General features: G+C 42.6%; 1 protein-coding gene across 1 annotated transcript in view; it reads left to right on the top strand.

Moving 5' to 3' along the window:
* Positions 1–11,208: 11,208 nt before the first annotated feature.
* The window catches only part of ENTPD7 (ectonucleoside triphosphate diphosphohydrolase 7), a 39,296-nt gene continuing 32,964 nt past the window's right edge, over positions 11,209–17,540 (top strand). The window contains 2 exon segments of the mRNA XM_020996876.2: positions 11,209–11,297; positions 13,065–13,247. Coding sequence (XP_020852535.2) covers positions 11,290–11,297; positions 13,065–13,247 — 191 coding nt within the window. The 5' untranslated portion in view covers positions 11,209–11,289.

Genomic DNA, 17,540 nt, shown 5'->3' with positions numbered 1-17,540 from the left:
GCGGCTCCCACCCCTGCCGCCGCCGCCGCCGCCGCCGCCGCCGCCGCTGCAGCCACCTCCCCCCGGCCCCGCCGTGTCCGCTCCAGCCGCGGCCCAGCGAGTGCGGGGCCTCAGGCTCCCGCTTGGCCCCCGTGGACACGCCCCCCAGCCAACCATTGGCGCATCCGCCGTGATAGCCCCACCCCGTCCTCAAATACAGGGATGGTGCGCGTTCCATTGGTGAATCTACCCGTCGCTCCTTATCCCGAGGCGTTGCTAGCGTTTGGGATCCGCCCCTTCCCCTTTGATCTTCAGAGCTTCTTGTTTATTAGCCATTGATTGGATCCTCTCCGCAAGTGACCCTCCTCTGTACCCTTTGGAGGGCGGGAGAACTTCACGTTGAGCACTGATAGGCTAAAGCCTCCAGGAGGTTTGGTCGCAGCCATTGGACCCCACCACCTCGATATCTGGTTGGCCACAGAAAGAGAGGGAAGCCTCGCTGAGGGGAAGTGGAGTCGGGTGCGGGCTTCTTATTGGCTCCTTCTTCTACCGGCGCTGCGGGCGGGATGACGTAGGGGGCGGGGCGAGGGCTTCAAGGTCAAACTGCCCAGGGATGCCGTTACAGTCGTAGCTCTGGCTGTTGCTCTGGCTCCTCCTCTCTCGCAGCATTGCTGGCGCTGTCCTTTTTGCTCAGCAGGACTGGGGATGGGGAGGTGGGGAGGACGACTTGCCTTAGGAGGGGAGGCCCCGCCGCCGGTCACCGGGGAGCCTTCCGGCTCACCCCGCAGACGTGCCCGCTGTTAAGTCCAGGCAGGGTCCTCACGCGCAAATCTAGTTCGTGGCCGGAAGGGCCCTGGGACAGGCTTGTGGGCCGCCACTAGAGAGATCATGTTTCCCCAGTGATTTAGTGCCTACTGTGGGTCAGGCGTTGGGGATACAGAGGCAAAATTAACCTGCCCTCAAAGAGCTTACAGTCTGGTGGGCAGTCATGGGCCTGGAAAGCGCCCCCTTCCCAAGACTCATCTCAGGTCCTGCCTTCTGCAAGAGGCCTTTTCGAATTCCCCTGTCCGCTAGGGCCCTGAGGTGATCTTCCAGTAACATTGCATATATCTTGTATTGACGGTGTTAAGATTGTGAGCTCCTCGAGGGAAGGGACAACGTTTGCGCGTGTTGCTATTCGGTAGTGTCGACTCTTTGTGGCCCCTTTTGGGGTTTTCTTAGCAAAGATAATGGAGTAGTTTGCCATTTCTTTGTTCTGGTTAAGTGATTTGCCCAGGGTCACACAACCAGTGAGTGTCTAAAGCAGGATTTGAGCTCAGATCTAACTGACTCTGGGCCCAGTGCTGTATCCACTGAGCCACCTCGTTGCCTAGTAAGTGTTTAATCAATGCTTCATAATGGATGTCAAATTTCAGAAGATAGGATACTTCCACCTGGAACATCAGAAAAGGGCTGTAGGGCACTTGGACTGATCTTTGAAGAAAGCTAGGGATTCTATGAGGTAAAGATTGAGGAGTGCCTTTGAGGCATGGGGAACAGTATAGTAAGACAGTAGGCTTAAGACTAGCATTCTTAGTTTATCCTTCATTTGAAATTGTTGAGTTACTAAATTCCATATCCATGCAAAGGTATGAAGATAGACTGTATCATGTATTTAAGTGAAAGGCTATACACACATCAATTGATTTGCCCACTGGCACTGGTCTCTGTCTGCCAGCCCTTCCCTAAAGGACACATTGGTCTTCCAGATGTACTTCTTAGTGAATTGTAGTCTTAGTCATTGTACCCTTTGCTATTGAGAGGACAGCATAAATGGACAGTTTTCATCTGTGTTGTGAAAATATGTGACTGCCTGTAGAACTTGGTTGGAGCAGTCCTCTGAGGAAGGAGGATAGATGTTCAGAAAAGAGGGAAGAAAGATTGGGTGGAATAATCAGAAGTCAGAGGGATGGAAGATTGGACCTTTGGCTCTCAAACTTAGTGTAGTATTCCCAAAAGTCAGGAATCTGTAGGGATGGGTTGGGACTTGATTTCTGATTTTCTTGGTATAGGGAACTCCCGGGTGAAACATCAGAAGTCATGTCTGGCCTGGGCCTCCTTAAAATGAAGGATCTGGAAGGAACCAGCTAATCAGAATGAGGGGAGTGCAAAGAGAACACGTAGATTATTAGACATACAGAGATTTTCTCCTCATCTCAGGTCTGCTTTTTAATTTTCCCCTAATACGAGGGGAAAGAAGGGAGGAATGATAAGGATGAGCTATAGGAGAACAGGTTAGACTAGAAATGTTGAGGACCTGACAAGACCATATTTAACCAAAAGCAGTAAGTGGGGGCCCTCCTCTTAGTGATCTTGGTCAGTGACCATGTGTTTTTTAACTCAGATGGGTCAAGTTGGCACATAAGTATTTTGAAAGCAGTGTTGATTTGGAACATTTGGGGGATTTATTGAGCAAGAAGATACTATCCTTAAGCCCCTAGGTCACTTCCCTCTCTTGTTAACTTTGAATCAAGTGCCTCAAATATGTAAGTTGTGTTGGATGTTGGGGAAGATGAATAAAGCCGTCTTTTATAGTTTAGTAGGAGAGGTGAGACATGTAGACAGATTAACTATGAGACATATAGTGAATTGCAGTAAAAGGTGCTGTCTGATATGAGAGTTCAGAGGAGGGACAGATAACTACTGGTTAAGAACATTACTCATTGATAACTACTGGGCCTGTGATTTCATTGGTCAGAAAACACCTGATGAGGAAACACTGTGCTGATGCAAACTGGCACCTTCTCCAGTTCTCTCTGCACCAGTGCAAACTGGCACCTTATAGTCTTAGCTGACTAGAGCACTGAGAGGTTAAGTAACTTGTGTAGAGTCACACAGCTAGCATGTGTCAGTCAGTACTTGAACTCAGGGCCTCCTAGATTTGTGGCTGTTACTTGTTACACTGCCTCATTGGACCATAGGATTTAGTTAGAAGAGACCTTTGATATTACTGGGTTCAACTCCAGCATTTTACAGATGAAAAAAGAATGGCCCAGAAAAATGTTAGCAATTTGCCTAAGGTCACAAATTTAAGTAGCAGAGTTGAGGTTCTGACCCAGGTCTTTTGACTCCAAATCCAACACTCTTTCCACTACAGTTGTCTCCCTTTCAATTCCATTCTACTCAAAAAACGGTAAGTACCTATTATGTTCATTCCATCTTGATTCCCCATGGTGTTGTACTAGCTGCCTCCCATGCTTGGAATTCACTGCCTCCTACCCAACTCCTCTCAAAATCCTTTGTTTCCTCCAGACTTAGTTCAGATGCTTTTTTCTGTGTGAAGCCTTTTCTGATCTTTGAACTGGTGCCTTCTCTCCAAAATTACCTTGTACTGATTTTGAATATAACTGTATACATACAAGTCTCCCCTAATAGAATGTAAGTTCCTTGTGTTCCACTTTTGTCTTCATATCCCTAGTATCTAGCACAGTGCCTGACACAGTATACAACTAATAAATGCTTGCTTGATTAATGGACCACCTCCCATGGGAACCAGAGCCAGTCCAGAACCATTTGATTAATACTTGTCTTCACAAAACAGCCACAATCGTACAAGCAATGACTTTTCCTATGGGACCTGAACTGTCATCCCCCCTGGCTGGTGGTGGCAAGAGCATGTCTGATCAACCAATTGGTATCTTCTATCACTGCTCCCAACACCTGACCCCCTCCTATGCATTCTTAGGAGGTAGGGCCGGGAGTGGGACCCAGAATTTGTGTGGCTGGAGCCTGGCTAGCATGGAAATAGACTGACTCACCACCCCTACATGAGGAAAGATACCCAAAGGAGACTTTCCCCAACCCCTATTGGAAAATCCATCTCATTTCTTAGTAATCATGCTATCCATGTCAAGCTCCCTAGGGGAGCTGGTTTCGGTATAGGTTCAAAGCCACACACATAGCAGGTGGCAGCATTGAATAAGTCAAGAAAACAGATAACAGTGAGATTACCTTTGGCCAATATAGTAAAAAAAAAAAAAAGAATAGATCTTAAAAACAATCTAATCTAACCTGCTACACAGTGATGAGTCCTGTCTGTGATGTCCATGGCATGATTATCCAGCCTCTATTTGGACTCAACTAGTGATGTGTCAAGGTCACAACTTGGGAATTTTTGGATAGCTGTAATTGTTAAATTCTCATGTGGAGTTAGAATCTGCTTTCTTGGTAACAGCTTTTGTTCACAGCCCTGCCTTCAGAAGGCCATACATCTCCTTTCTCTCCCACATGAAAAATCCTTCAAACACTTGAAAGATAGCTACTGTATGTCCTCCATAAATATGTTTGGTGCACGTGACTACTATGGAAGTGTTCTGCATGATTAGACATGTATAACCTGTATCAAGTTGCTTGCCTTCTCAATTAGGGTGGGTGGGGAGAGAGGAAGGAAGAAAATTTTGAATACAAAGTTTTAAAAACAAATGTTAAAAATTGTTTTCACATGCAACTGGGAAATAAGATATGCAGGCAATGGGGTATAGAAATCTATCCTGCCTTACAAGAAAATAGAAGGGGAAGGGGATAAGAGAAGTGGGGGGTGATAGAAGGGAAGGCAGATTAGGGGATAAGGTATTCAGAATGTATACCATGGGGAGGGGAGATAGGGAGAAAATTTGGAACTCAAAAATCTTGTGGAAGTGAATGTTTAAAAATAAATTAATAAATGTTTAGTATAAAAATACTTTTAAATTTGAAGAAAATATTTTTAAAAAATATGTTCTGTGGGTTAAACTTCCCAGAGATGCTGCCAAGTCGGATCTTTCCCGTCCTATATGTGTGTTTAAATCTAAATGTATTCCAACAAAGTTTGTCCAGCAATAGAGTATATGCCTAATGTGTAGTAAAAACATATGGAATATCATAATTATAATAAATGATCACAAAAGTTGGCTTTTTATAAAATGTATAGAATGTGTTTATTCAGCATCAATGCCTTCACAGTTCAATATCTTAAATTTTTATCCCTCAGCCCAGGAATTTTTCATGGGCCCTTTTCAGATACCAGAAGTTCAGCAACAATAGCATCGAGGATGTGTCTTGTGATTCTTTTTGACCCAGCACCCACTTTATAAACCCAAATATCTGCAGAATGCAATCTCTCTCTCTTACTCTGTTTTTACCCATGCCCTGCATTCTGTCAGCCATGGGGGATAGGATGGGATTGAGGACAGTGGAAGTAAGAGACTTACCAGATGTCGGTTAGAGGGAAGTCCTTGGTGATCTTTGAAAAAATCAATTTCTTTTAACTTTTATTGAATTTTTATTATGTATTCATTTATTTTGAGACTGGGTCTCCCTATCTCACCCAGGCTGGAAGGACAGCAGCTACTCATGGCTTTATGCTAGTCCTGTCCAGTATACAAGCTTTACCCTATGGTCCTTTTCTCTGCGGGGCTTATCACACTGGTGCAATGCTTCATGTGGACACCAAATAGACTTTAAAACTCTCCGAATCAAGCTGTCTACCAGCCTCAGCCTCCTCAGCAGCAGAGACTGTAGACATGGGCCCCTGCCTGGTCTCAACTCAGGTTCAATATGATAGAAGGCACTAGATTCTAAAGGTTTGGACAGTGGGAGGTGAGGAAGCAAGAGGTTAACTAGTTGTCCCCCAAGGCCTACATTTCATCTTCATCTTTTGTCTTTTACATTTCAGCTGCCCTCCGTGCCGGGGACACATGATTTTCTCACAGCTACCTCTCAGAATCTCTAGTTGGATGGATAGCCTAGTTGAACAGTTTGATGGTGCAGTGGATAAAGCGCTGGGTCTAGAGTCAGGAAGACTTGTATTCAAATCCAGCCACAGACAGCTCCTAGCTGTGTGACCCCAGGCAAGTCACTTAATCTGTCTCAGTTTCTTTATCTGTGAAATGGTGATATAATAGCACCTACCTCCCAGGGTGGTTGTGAGGATCAAATGAGATCATTGTCTCAGTCCAGTGCTATAGAAATGTTAGCTATTATATTATTGTTATTAGTCACCTTCCGTGCTACCTCCGGCACAGGCTTTCCTGATCCCAGAGTTTGTTAGTGCTTTCTCTCTCAAGGTACCTTTTGTTTACATATCTATGTAAAGAATATATTTACGTAAGTATCTATGTAATCATATACTTCCAGAAGAATGTAAGCTCTGAGAGCAGGGGTTATCATTTTTGTCTTTCTGTTCCCTGTTCCTAGCACAGGGTCTTGCTTTTAGTAGGTGTTCAATAAATATTTGTTGGATGATACATCAAGTGCAGACTACAATTTCAAGGTGTTCTTCCATGAAGGAAAGGAAATGAGATTCCATACTTTCATTGCATCGAAGATTTCATTAACTTTGAGGGCAGTTATGTCACACTGTTGCTTCATATAAATGAGATTGTGGTTAACCAAAACTGCCAGGTCTTTTTTTTTCCACATGATCTACTGTTAAACCAGCTCTTCCCCATTCTACAGTTATGCAATTGATTAAAAATACACATACATACACACACACACGCATACATACACACATATGTGTATGTGTGTGCAGGTGTGCGCACGTGCTTGTGTGCAGGAATAGCCTCACAGAATTTCAGAGCTGTGAAAGATCTCCTTGGCCATGTAGTCCAACCCATATTCACAAAAGGATCTATGCCACCCTACAACCAATAATAGTAATCCAACCTTTGCTTGAATTCTTTCTGTGAGGGAGAATGTACTACCCCCTGAGGCAGCCCATCTCATTTTTTCTATAGTGCTGATTGTTAACATCCAGCCTGTATTCCATACACCTTAAGCATAACCTGGTACACAGTGGGTACTCAAGCACTCGTGCTTGATTGAAGCCTAACTTGGCCTCTTTACAATTTGTACGAAGTGCTTCTAGTTCTGTCTTCTGATGTCCAACATTAAGTCTAATCCTTTGTCAAATTAACCTTTAACATCCTTGAACACAGCCATCAGTCAGCATCCCTTCTCCCCATAGTCTCCTTTTCAACAGTCTTAACTTCTGGTTAAACATCCCTAGGTCCTTCGACTTATTCTCATCTTTGATGGATTCATGTCCTTTTACCATGCCTCTTTACCGTTCTGATTTCACTCATCTAGAACCTCTCTATCCTGTCACTGTCCTAAAGGACAATCCCAGGAATTGAACACAGTACCCCAGATATAATTTGGCCATAGGCAGAGTACCACAGAACTATTATCTCTGCTGACTGGTTCAGCGGTTATGTTTTGGCAGTTTTTTGGTTTTGTTTTTCAATTTTCAATACCCATGGGTGTAGTTCATCTGAATCAGTTACTATGTCCTTACATATATTGGATATTAATGCCCCATCAGCCATTTTTTGATCTGCCTTTCAATCCAAAGGTCACTCTCCATGGCCAAGAAAACTAAGTTAAGCTGCTCCACCTTTTCTCTGTTATCAGTTGTGGTTGATCCACCCATCCTGAGCAGTGGTGTACACCTTCTTTAACCCTCTTCCCCACAGCAGCAAAAAACAAAAGCAAAATCCTTGTCGATGCCCTTAGCTATCCTGGCTAGCCTTGCTTGGTCCTGAGCCTTAGCACTCTAGTAAGTTTTGATATGCATCCTCTAATACTCGTTCTTGCTCCTACCTTTTGAACATAATTTTTAAAAATCTAGGTTGGTGAGTTCTCTATGTACCCATGAGACACTTCATAAAATTCCCCTCGTAGAAATGGTTTCTTTTTGTGTCTTCAGAATTTCATCTTTGAAGTTTCCCATTCTTTTTGGACTGACTTTACCTGTGGAATTTTAGCCCATCTAATACAACCTATGCTTCCTTTGAACCCGCTCAAATCGTGCTTGTCAAGTCTCTAACACACGTCAGGCCATTCTACCTCCATAATGGCCCGGCCCTTTCCTACCATGGTTCCCATCATTTCTGCCCTTGACACCAGCTCTTACCTATGGATGAGAATCACAACCAGAACGGAATTCTCCTGTTAGTTTGGTCACATTTTGAAGGGTTAATTTATCATTAAGGAAAGACAAGAAGTTATTAGGTACTTTCCTGTTGGCAGGGAAGGAGCACTAGCCTGTGTTGGGATAACGGAATTCCTCTATTGGTACTGAAGCTTGCTTGTGTTTTTGTTTTTGTTCTTGGGTTTTTGTTGTTGTATCCCCAGTGCTTAGTACAGTGTCGGACATAGTAAAAACTGACCCGTTTTGTTTAATTGTTTTATAAATTTCTCATCTATTTCCTCTTCCCACCCAGGTAGTCTGGAATATTAACTGATAGTAAAATATCTTAATCTTTACCCAAATGATCTCCAGGCTTTCCTGCCTGGTTCCTGTATTTCCTCACAGGAGTAGACTTACTTAATAAAATATACCTATCCTACCTCCACTTTTACTTATTCTGTTTCTTTTAAATATGGTCCAGAGCCACATACTAGTGGTAACATTTATCCCTAGTACGTTTCATCTTGTACTTTGGCCTACCAGTTCTCTCCCATCAAGATGCTTTTGCATCTTGATTCTGTCATCTAATATGTTAACTATTGCCCTCTCAGTTTGAGTGACAGCCCTATTATAGGATCTCCAGGAACACATATGTATTAATGGGAAGGAAGAGGCTTGTGGTTTGTTTTTTATAAAAACTTAAATACTTAAACTTTGGATTTTAAAAATGGATCCAAACAATCTTCGAGTTCAATTTAACAAGTATTTTTGAAGGCCTACTTCAAGAAGTTTATAGTCTCTTTGGGGAGATAACACACGTGAAATACTACAAAATGGCATATGAGCAAGTGTTATAGGAGGTGGAGAAAGAAGACAGCAATGTGAGTTGAAATGGAGAAGACCATGAAAAAGGTGAGCTATGTTGGGTCTTGAAAATCAATAAACCTTAAATGCCTAGTATGTGCCAGGCACTGTGCTAAATGTTGGGGATACTGAAAGAGGCAAAAGACAGTCCCTGCCCTCAAGTACTTCATGGGGGTGACAACATGCAAACAAATATATACAAATCAAGCTATATACAGGATGAACAGAAAGTAATTAACAGAAGGGAAGGTAGACAAGGAAAAACTAAGCTAAAGGGATTTGATAAGTAAAACTATAAATGAAATGAAGTTGGTGTGTTTGGGGGATGATGAAGAGATTCAAAGAGTTCGAGTGATGAGTGATTCTAGAATGGGTCAGAGTCTGCAACACCTCTCTGCTAAAAACCTAGATAGTTGCTCTTATTTTAGTTCATTTGTCCTACTCAGGACTCTTTCTACTACATTGGTTGGAAAGGTGTATGTATGACAAGAAATTCTGTCCTATGACAAATCCTTTCACCTGTGTTTGCTTTTTGCATAGACTCCAAAAGCTGAAGAAGTGGCAGGTTTGAACAGCTCCAGTGGTCATGAATCATCCAGTGTATATAACATGATGGTAGTTACATCCCTTCTTCCACCTCCATTTCCTGCTTTTCCTCCTCACTGAATTTACTTTTATCCCTTTTAATTTATTCAATTTTTTTGCTTTTGCTTCCTCTCCTCCCTTTCTTTTTCTCTGTTTTCCTAACTTTCCTACTTTGGGTCCCTTTTCTTTCCCTTCTTGATTAAATTCCTAAAATCTCCAACTCATCTAGTTTTGCCATGAAGCACATTCGGAGCTACGAGGGTAGATAAGTTAACTTAGTTCCTCAAAAGCTCCCCCTCTTTGCTACTAGTACTTCCACTTCACTTTGTGGTTTTTTAGTTTTGTTTTGCCTAACTCCCCCCCCCAGCTAAAAATGAAGGTAGAAAATGAACACTACTTACTGCTAGAACGGTGATGATTTTGCCTAAGGATAGGGAGAGTCGGAAACATCCTGAGAAAATTGCAGCTACTTCAGTAGGTGTGTTTCCAGTAAAAGGCAGTTAAACATTAGTTTTGAAATCTGGTCTTCTATAATGTGTTACAACATGTTTTATGCAATATAAAGTGAAAAAAAGACTAAATCTCATTAGCACAGCGGATGAAAGGAGGAAAAGGATTCAATCTATTTTTTTTAACCCTGCTGATTGGATAAATCCAAACACAAACCTCTTTCAGTAAATGCCTGAGGGATATAGTCAGTCTATAAAGTCCTCACCACATGGACAAAGAAACCAGTCACCTCTGGTTTTCAAAAAGACAAAGGAAGTAGTAATGGGAGGGTTTGGGGACTGGAGAGGTAAATGAGGCATTGGTTAAGCAATTATTGTTAACAGCATTAAAGGAGGGTGTTCTTGATAGCCTTTGTATTGAATGTTCCATTTTCTAACTTGTGGGTGGGTAGGAATCATATCCTGCACATTAAACAGTACTTTAAAACGTAAGTTATAAGGCGTCTGGACGGAAGGACACGCATCTTAAGCAGTCATTCCCAACAGGATCCTAATCTGCGCATCCTCTCCAGGGAGCCGGCTTCTAGGGGGTGGGATGAAGGGTGTCCTGGGATCCGGCTGGGCAGCTGCGGAGGGGGCTGGGCACACAGCTCTCGGGCTGGAGGAGCTCGGGGGCGGCCAGAGAGGCGGGCAGGAACGCTAAGGGCAGGGTCCGGGGGCGCTCCAGGGGTGACCCTGCACGCCGCCAGGGAAGGCAGCGGTCACAAGCCCGCAGGGGAATAACGGAAGAGAGAAGGCGGCCGTGTAGACAGACGGCCTGCTCTTTAACCAGTGACCCGCCCCCTGGTACCGGTCACCCGCTCAGCTTCTTCCGCACGCCCTCCGTGATTGGCCGCAGCTGCGCCTCGGGGCGGGCTGTGGAGGACAATTTCTCCCGTAGATTGGCTGCTTGACGTTTACTCAGAGTTCTGTCCGGGGAGGGCCGGCCCTTTGGAGGGGGAGGCCTCCTCCTATTGGCTCCTGACCGTTTCCTTGGGGACGTGGCGCCGCGGCCGGCCTGGGCTCTCCTGGGCCTTCCTTCCGGCCAAGAGTCTGAAAGAAGCGGCTCGGTCGGGGCTGCGAGACCTCGAACCCCTTGAGTCGGCGTTTGAGCCGCAGCGTGGGGACCCCCGGGGGCGTGTGGCTGCCTGCGGGAGAACGAGCCCCGGCGCCGACGAGGGAGGCAAGCCGTGGGGAGGGGGTCGCCAGCGGGCCGGGGGAGGCGCCGAAACAGCTTCCCCGAGGAGCAGGAGGGGGTGCTGCCGGAGCCGGAGCCGGGCCGGGCCGGGCCGGCGGGGCTCTGCGGCCCAGGCCCCTTGCCAAGCCCTCCCCCTTCCAGGCTGGCGCAGACGGAGATGCCCGGGACGAGGAAGCCTCCTTGTCAGGGGAAAAGGAAAAGGAGGTGACAGGGGCTGAGCCCCCCACCCCGCCCCGAGGGAGCCCATGGCCAGGTGTGTGGGAGTGTGATCGAGAGTATATGTGTGTCGTAGGTGTGACTGTATCTGTGGGGTGTGAGATAGTGTGCGTGACTGTGGGAGTGTATATTGTATGATTGTGGGTGTGCACGCATGCGAGACTGTGTATGTGATTGTGTGTGTATGTCAGTGTGAGTTGTGTGACTGTGTCTTTATGTGTGTGCCATCACCTCGGACCTCCCACCTTCTGCCCCCCCCCCCCGTCTCCCCAGCGAAAGCTACAGTCTTTAGCCCGGCATTCAACGTCCCTTTCAGGGTCAGCCCCAGCTTTTAGCCTTAGTACAGAGCCCTTCTGGACTGGTCTCCAACCAAGCTGTGCTGTTATTAGCTGTTAAGCTCTCATTGCCTGTGCATGCATCTTCTGGCCTTTGCTTATCCCAGGTCTGTGTCCGGACTCTGTCTTCCTTCCTCCTCCTCCCCATCCCCCCATCCCACGGAGCTCATGCCCACCCCTTGTAGGACCTGCTCACTTACAGCTTCCTCAGTGGGTCCCCATGCTTCCCCAAGCCAAGGGATCTCTTCCTCTGAGGCTTCCTCTGAGCTTTTGTTTGAAGCTCCCCTGAGAACCTTGTAGCACCCTTTTATGTTACCTGTTTAATTGCTCCTATTAAAATATGAGCTCCTTTCTTAATGGCAGGAAACTTTTATCTTTGTATTCCTCTCACCATCTGGCATGGATGTTTAAATTAAATGCTGTTTAAATTGTTGAGTGTGAGAAATCCACTAACTGGACAAATCTGTGTGCCTACTGCTTATGTTGAAAGTTTAGGGAGTAAGTAAGTAGGCAGGCAGTCTAGGGCTCTGCAAGTACATTATGTCGTATTTGTTACTCAGTTATACCAGAATGTTGTATCCTATGCCAGGATATTACAGGTCATGTAAAATGTTTTTTTTTCCCCCTGGCCTGTAGTTTAATTAGTGTAGTAGTATGGTGCCTGGTAAAGAAACCCCTTTTACCAAATGCAGATAGGCATTAGCAAATTCTTGCTAATTTTTGTTTTAGAGAGTTGCCTGGGATCTTTAGGTGGTTAAGCGACTTGCCCAAGCTCTCCCAGTCAGTATATGTCCTAAGTGTTATTTGAAACTAAGTCTTTCTGACCCTCCAGGCTGACTATGGTACACAGCCTCTCCCATTCTTGTGGGCAGGAAGATTGTAATGGCAGTACTTTGTCCGGCTATGATTCTCTGCTCTGTAAAGTAGATAGATGTGATATTTCAGCATTTGGTGTTAACTAGAGCTTTGCAAATACTATGTAAATGTTAGTTATCCTCATCACCACATATTACCACACTGAATTCTGTCTGGAAAAATTGTCTGGAATCCTGAGTCCTATTCTGTTGCATAAGGACAGAAAGTTAATCTTAGAGTTAAGAACTTTTTTCAAGACTTTCTGGGGAAGGATGAAAAAAAGACTTTCTTGCTTTTCTAGCAGCTTGGTAGAAACATTTAATTGCTGTGACTATAATTTCATTTTGTGAGGTTATCCAGGGAGATGAATGATCTTCTATTTAGTATCACGGTTTTGATTGCTTAAATTCCATCCCTCCAATTACATTCAAAGTGTACCAGGTGGTCCATGCAAACTTTGCAGTGCCATTCAGTACATTTAGATCCTATTAGATGTCTGCTTGTTGATCTTTTAGCAAGGACTTTGATCATGCTGTAGTGTGAGTTAGCATTTTCTGTTGTCATCAACGAATCATAAAAATTTTTTTTCTTTACTAATGGTTTTTTAATTTCAGGATTAGTTTTTCATATCTCTGCCCGGCTTCCTGGTATTTTACTGTACCTACAGTGAGTCCATTTGCACGTCAGCGGGTAGCCTTTCTGGGACTTTTCCTCATATCTTGTCTCCTTCTACTTATGGTTGTAGTGGACTTTCGACACTGGGGCTCTCCCTCACCTCAAGATAGACAATATGAAAGGTGAGTTAACTTCAGTTTATCAATGTAAGCTTTGTCACTGAGGTTAATATTTTAAGAGCAAATGGCTTAATAAGCCATTCAACTTGTTATGCCTCTTGATCTTTTCTAGGGGTGCTTAAAAAAAAAGTAAAATTTCATGCAATTTATCACACAAATGTTAAAACTCATTTTTTCAGGTTAGGGGTTGAGGTTCAAAATTGTTTATACTGTTTTACCCTCATGGAAAAAGGTCAGGAAAGACCATATTTAACTTTTTTTTAATAAAGAGTGCATTTTTTATTGTTTGCCATAATTGTATTACATATGATCTTGAAGGTCCAGCTAGGTAGCGTAGTGAGCGGATAGAATTTAGATTTGAAATCAGGAAGGCCTGAGTTTTAGTCCTTCCTCAGACAGCTTTCTAGGTGTTTGATGCTGAGCATGTCAGTCTCAGCCTTAGTTTACTGGCTTGTAAAATGGAGATCATAATGAATTGTTACATACTTTACACCTTCTAGTGTTATATATATACTTTATAGCAGTGATTTGTTTTGATGTTTTATGGTTTCTGATGCAGTAAAAAATTAAAAGTATTCTTTGGCATATTTAGATGTTCTAGTCATTTTCAAAGCCCCCTTTTTTTTCTGTCAAGGAACACTTTTGAGGATATTTTATTTAGATAACGGGGCCTTATATTCCTTTGTTAAATTATTTGAATCTTGCACAGATGCCTTTTTTATTCCCAAGATAAAAAATCATATTGTAACTTCATTTTTTATTAATACTATCTTTTGTTTTTTATAGTACTTTCATTTTAAAATATATACCCCTCTTTCCCTAAGCAGTGAGCCATCCTTTGTAACAAAGATTTTTTAAAAGAGACAAAAAGCAGTTCAGCAAACCAGCACATCAGCCGTATCTGACAGTGTATGCAGTATTCCACACCCTGCTTTTGCAAAGAGAGGACAGCATATTTTCTCACTTTTTCTTCAGGTCCAGGCTTATTCATTATAGTTACAAAATGTTCTGTTTCTGTTTTTTATTATGTACTACTTCTGAGAGGTACCATAGTGATACAGAACAAGTTCTAAGACAGAAGTCCGGATATTTGGGTTCTAGTCCTTGTTTCAGTTACTTCTAACTTGATTTTTTACTTTGGGAAAGTTACGTAAACTCTTTGGCCTCAATTTCCTTTTCTATAAAAATGAAGGTTTGGCATTAATCCAATGCTAAGCTTTTAAACTGTAACCTTTTATAATTCTGTGAAATATCCTTGTGTTTTACCTCTTGTACAACCTGCTGCCACAAGAGGTTTTTTGTATTACCAGTCCCTTGCTAGCCCTAAAATCAGTAGAGGCTGCTCTCTGAAACTTCTCTTAACATTTCTGAATTATTGTACTTAATTTTCTCTTTCTGAAGCCTTACCTCCATGAATTTATCTTCAGGCTTCTCGTTTATCTTCTTGGAATATTGAACTTTTAAGGGAGGAAAAGGGCTTGACTTTATGACAGGATGATCTTCTAGTCTGATTTGTGTTATATTATTATAACAGGTTTATTCACACTGTCATGGGAAGCTTATATTCAGAGTTTAAGAATTATTTTAGTACTTCTTTAAACCATTTATCTGTGATTTCCATTGGATTGATTAGTTTTATTTAATTTTGCTAAGTTAATCTGTGAAGGTTTTTATGGAGACCTCATAATTTTGGACCCCTACTAAAATTATAGAATTATAGAATATTAGAACTGAAAGTGATGTTAGAAATTGTCTTGTCCCAAACCATTTGCTTTATAGAGGAGGTAGCAGATATGAAAAAGTGAAGTGTTCTGCCCAAAGTCATACATCTAGTTTTTAGCAAAGGAACTAAACCCCATATTTTCTGGTCCTCTTTCTTTCCACTGTTCTACCCAGGCTAATGAGATTTCTTGCTTTGTTAGTCTGTGGTCTAATGAGAATTCAAAAGTTTTATTAAAAAATAAAAGTTAAACACACACTGTCTCAAATAGGTAATATCTCATTTATTTGGTGGTTACTTATTTGACACCCTCACCTTTCTGACAGTTTGGAAAGGCAATGTGGCATACAAAAAAGAATACTAGTCTTAGATGTGGGAGTCTGATGTTTGAATCCTATTGATGATACACTAACTGTGTGACCAGGAGCAAGTCATTTAACTTCTGTAAAACGAGGATAATTTGTATTACATGTCTGGTAAGTTTGCTGTTAAAGTTCTTTTAAGTTATGTAAAGACAAAAGAAACCTCCCCAAAAAAGTATTCTTTTTTATAAAAGAAAATTTATTTGTAAACCTTAAAGTACCATATGAATGTGAATTTTTATTATCTATTATCGGTAATAATGATGAGCATCCCTTCCACAGAAATCCTACTCTGGTGCTTCATTGGGGTATGAAGGTGACTGAATTCTAAAAGCTATGCCAGCAGAGTGAAAGGTCTGACAGGTCCTACTAAGCTGAAAACCTTAGTGGCAGACCAGTGCTGACAGTTTGAGGTCCAGCCTAGCTAAGTATGGAGATGCTTATCACCAGTTAGGTTGCCCACAGCACATTTTTCTTTTTTAATGTTAAAAACGAAAATTTCTAATGTTCCCATTCCAGTAGCCTCATTTTTTTCTTAGAGGAGGAAAATTCTTTGTAGTTTGAAGCACTGCTTTGTTTTATGAGGCTGCTTGTCCTTTAGCTAGACAGAGAAATCTTTTTAGTATTTCCTATGTGACAGACACCGTGCTAAATCCTGGGAGTACACGTACAAGCAAGCAAAAGGACCCTGCTCTCCAGGAGCTTACAGGACTCTCAAAGGAGGGACTTTGGTGGGGGAGGGGTTGGAAGGTGGCAGGTGAGGAGTCTGCAGAGTGAGTCCAGGTTTGAGTGTCCATTGGAAAATGTTAATGCTTGACTAAGTAGGTGGTGGGGGCAGATGCTATTACCATGGATTCCCTTCTTAAGCATTCCTTTGACTAAGAAACAGGGTTGAGTTTCAAGAACGAAATGGAAATGAGAGATTCTTGTGAGCCTTTGGCACCATTACACCAGTCACTTGTGCTTATAACTTGCCAGTGCTCTTTGATGCCTTCTCCCTCACCTTTTACATCCATTGAGTTGAGAAGTTCTTTTGATTCTACTTCTTTGGTGTCTCATAGCCACCCTCTCCTTTTACATTCCTGCTGGTAGCACTCTAAGTCTTAAATTATCTCCCCTAGGCTGTTGCAACAGTCTCTAAAGCAGTGTCCCCACTTCCATTTTCTTTCCCTGATCCAGTTTTGCCTGGATGTTGTCTGACAAAGATATGCTCCAGTGAGACTGCATCAGTGGCTTCCATCTTCCCTAGTCAGTAAAGTCTTAATTCCTTAACTTGGTATCCAAGTTAGCTTTCCAGAGCAGTAGCTTACCTTTGTAGCCTTCTAGCCTATCATTCCTTATTCGAAACCTATTAGACCATTCATTGTGCCATGAACATGCCCTGTCTTTTCACACCTCCTTTTGTTCCTCACTTTTGAAGTGCTCCCTGATTTCTCTTGCCCTCTATCTCCACCTCTCAAAATCCTGTCTATCGTCTTTCGTGAAGCCTTCTTTGATTCCCTTAGTTAGAAAAGACCTTTATTTCCTTGAATCTCTCATAGGCTTTGTTTATTCTGTTATGAACTTAATATAGTCTATTTTGTACTGTAGTTATTTGTATATCAGTCATTTATCTCCCTACTGAAGTGTAAGGTCCTTGAGGACAGGGACTAGTGTCTCATTTGTCTTTGGATTGCCCTCAAACTTATCTTTAGAATTCTTTTAATGCTTTATACTTATTAGGTGCTTAGCATATTAATATTTCGTATGTGAATGAGTTATTATTAGCAAACTGTTATTGAATTGAGTTGAAAACCCAGCTATAGGGAACTTCTAGTTGGCAGAAAAAGAATCCTATCCCCTAGTAGCTAACTGAATTTCTCCTATTGGAAATAAAGACAGTTTTCTCAGATGATAAACTAAATCTTATTGGAGGTAACCTCTAATCTTCATAGGTGCTTTTCTGGGTACATATTAAAGTTCTAAATCATATAGAACCACTGAAGATGAGAGTTAAAAGAGCCCTAGAGATTTTTCAAGTGCAGGCTTCTTGAGTGAAAGTGGTTGACCCAGGGTCACCTGATCCAGTGGGATCACCTGGACTTGAAGCCAGGAGTTCTGACTCCCAGGTCTTGACTTCTTTCCATTTTACTGCAGCTTTATTTTTATTTATTTATTTATTTACATGTATAAAGCACTTTATATAAATTATTTCATTTGATCTTTACTGCAGCT

Source organism: Phascolarctos cinereus, unplaced genomic scaffold, assembly GCF_003287225.1.
Source record: "Phascolarctos cinereus isolate Bilbo 61053 unplaced genomic scaffold, phaCin_HiC Scaffold_3;HRSCAF=262, whole genome shotgun sequence".
Taxonomy (NCBI): domain Eukaryota; kingdom Metazoa; phylum Chordata; class Mammalia; order Diprotodontia; family Phascolarctidae; genus Phascolarctos; species Phascolarctos cinereus.
The sequence above is the reverse complement of the archived record's forward strand: the minus strand, read 5'-3'. Positions and strand labels throughout refer to the sequence as shown.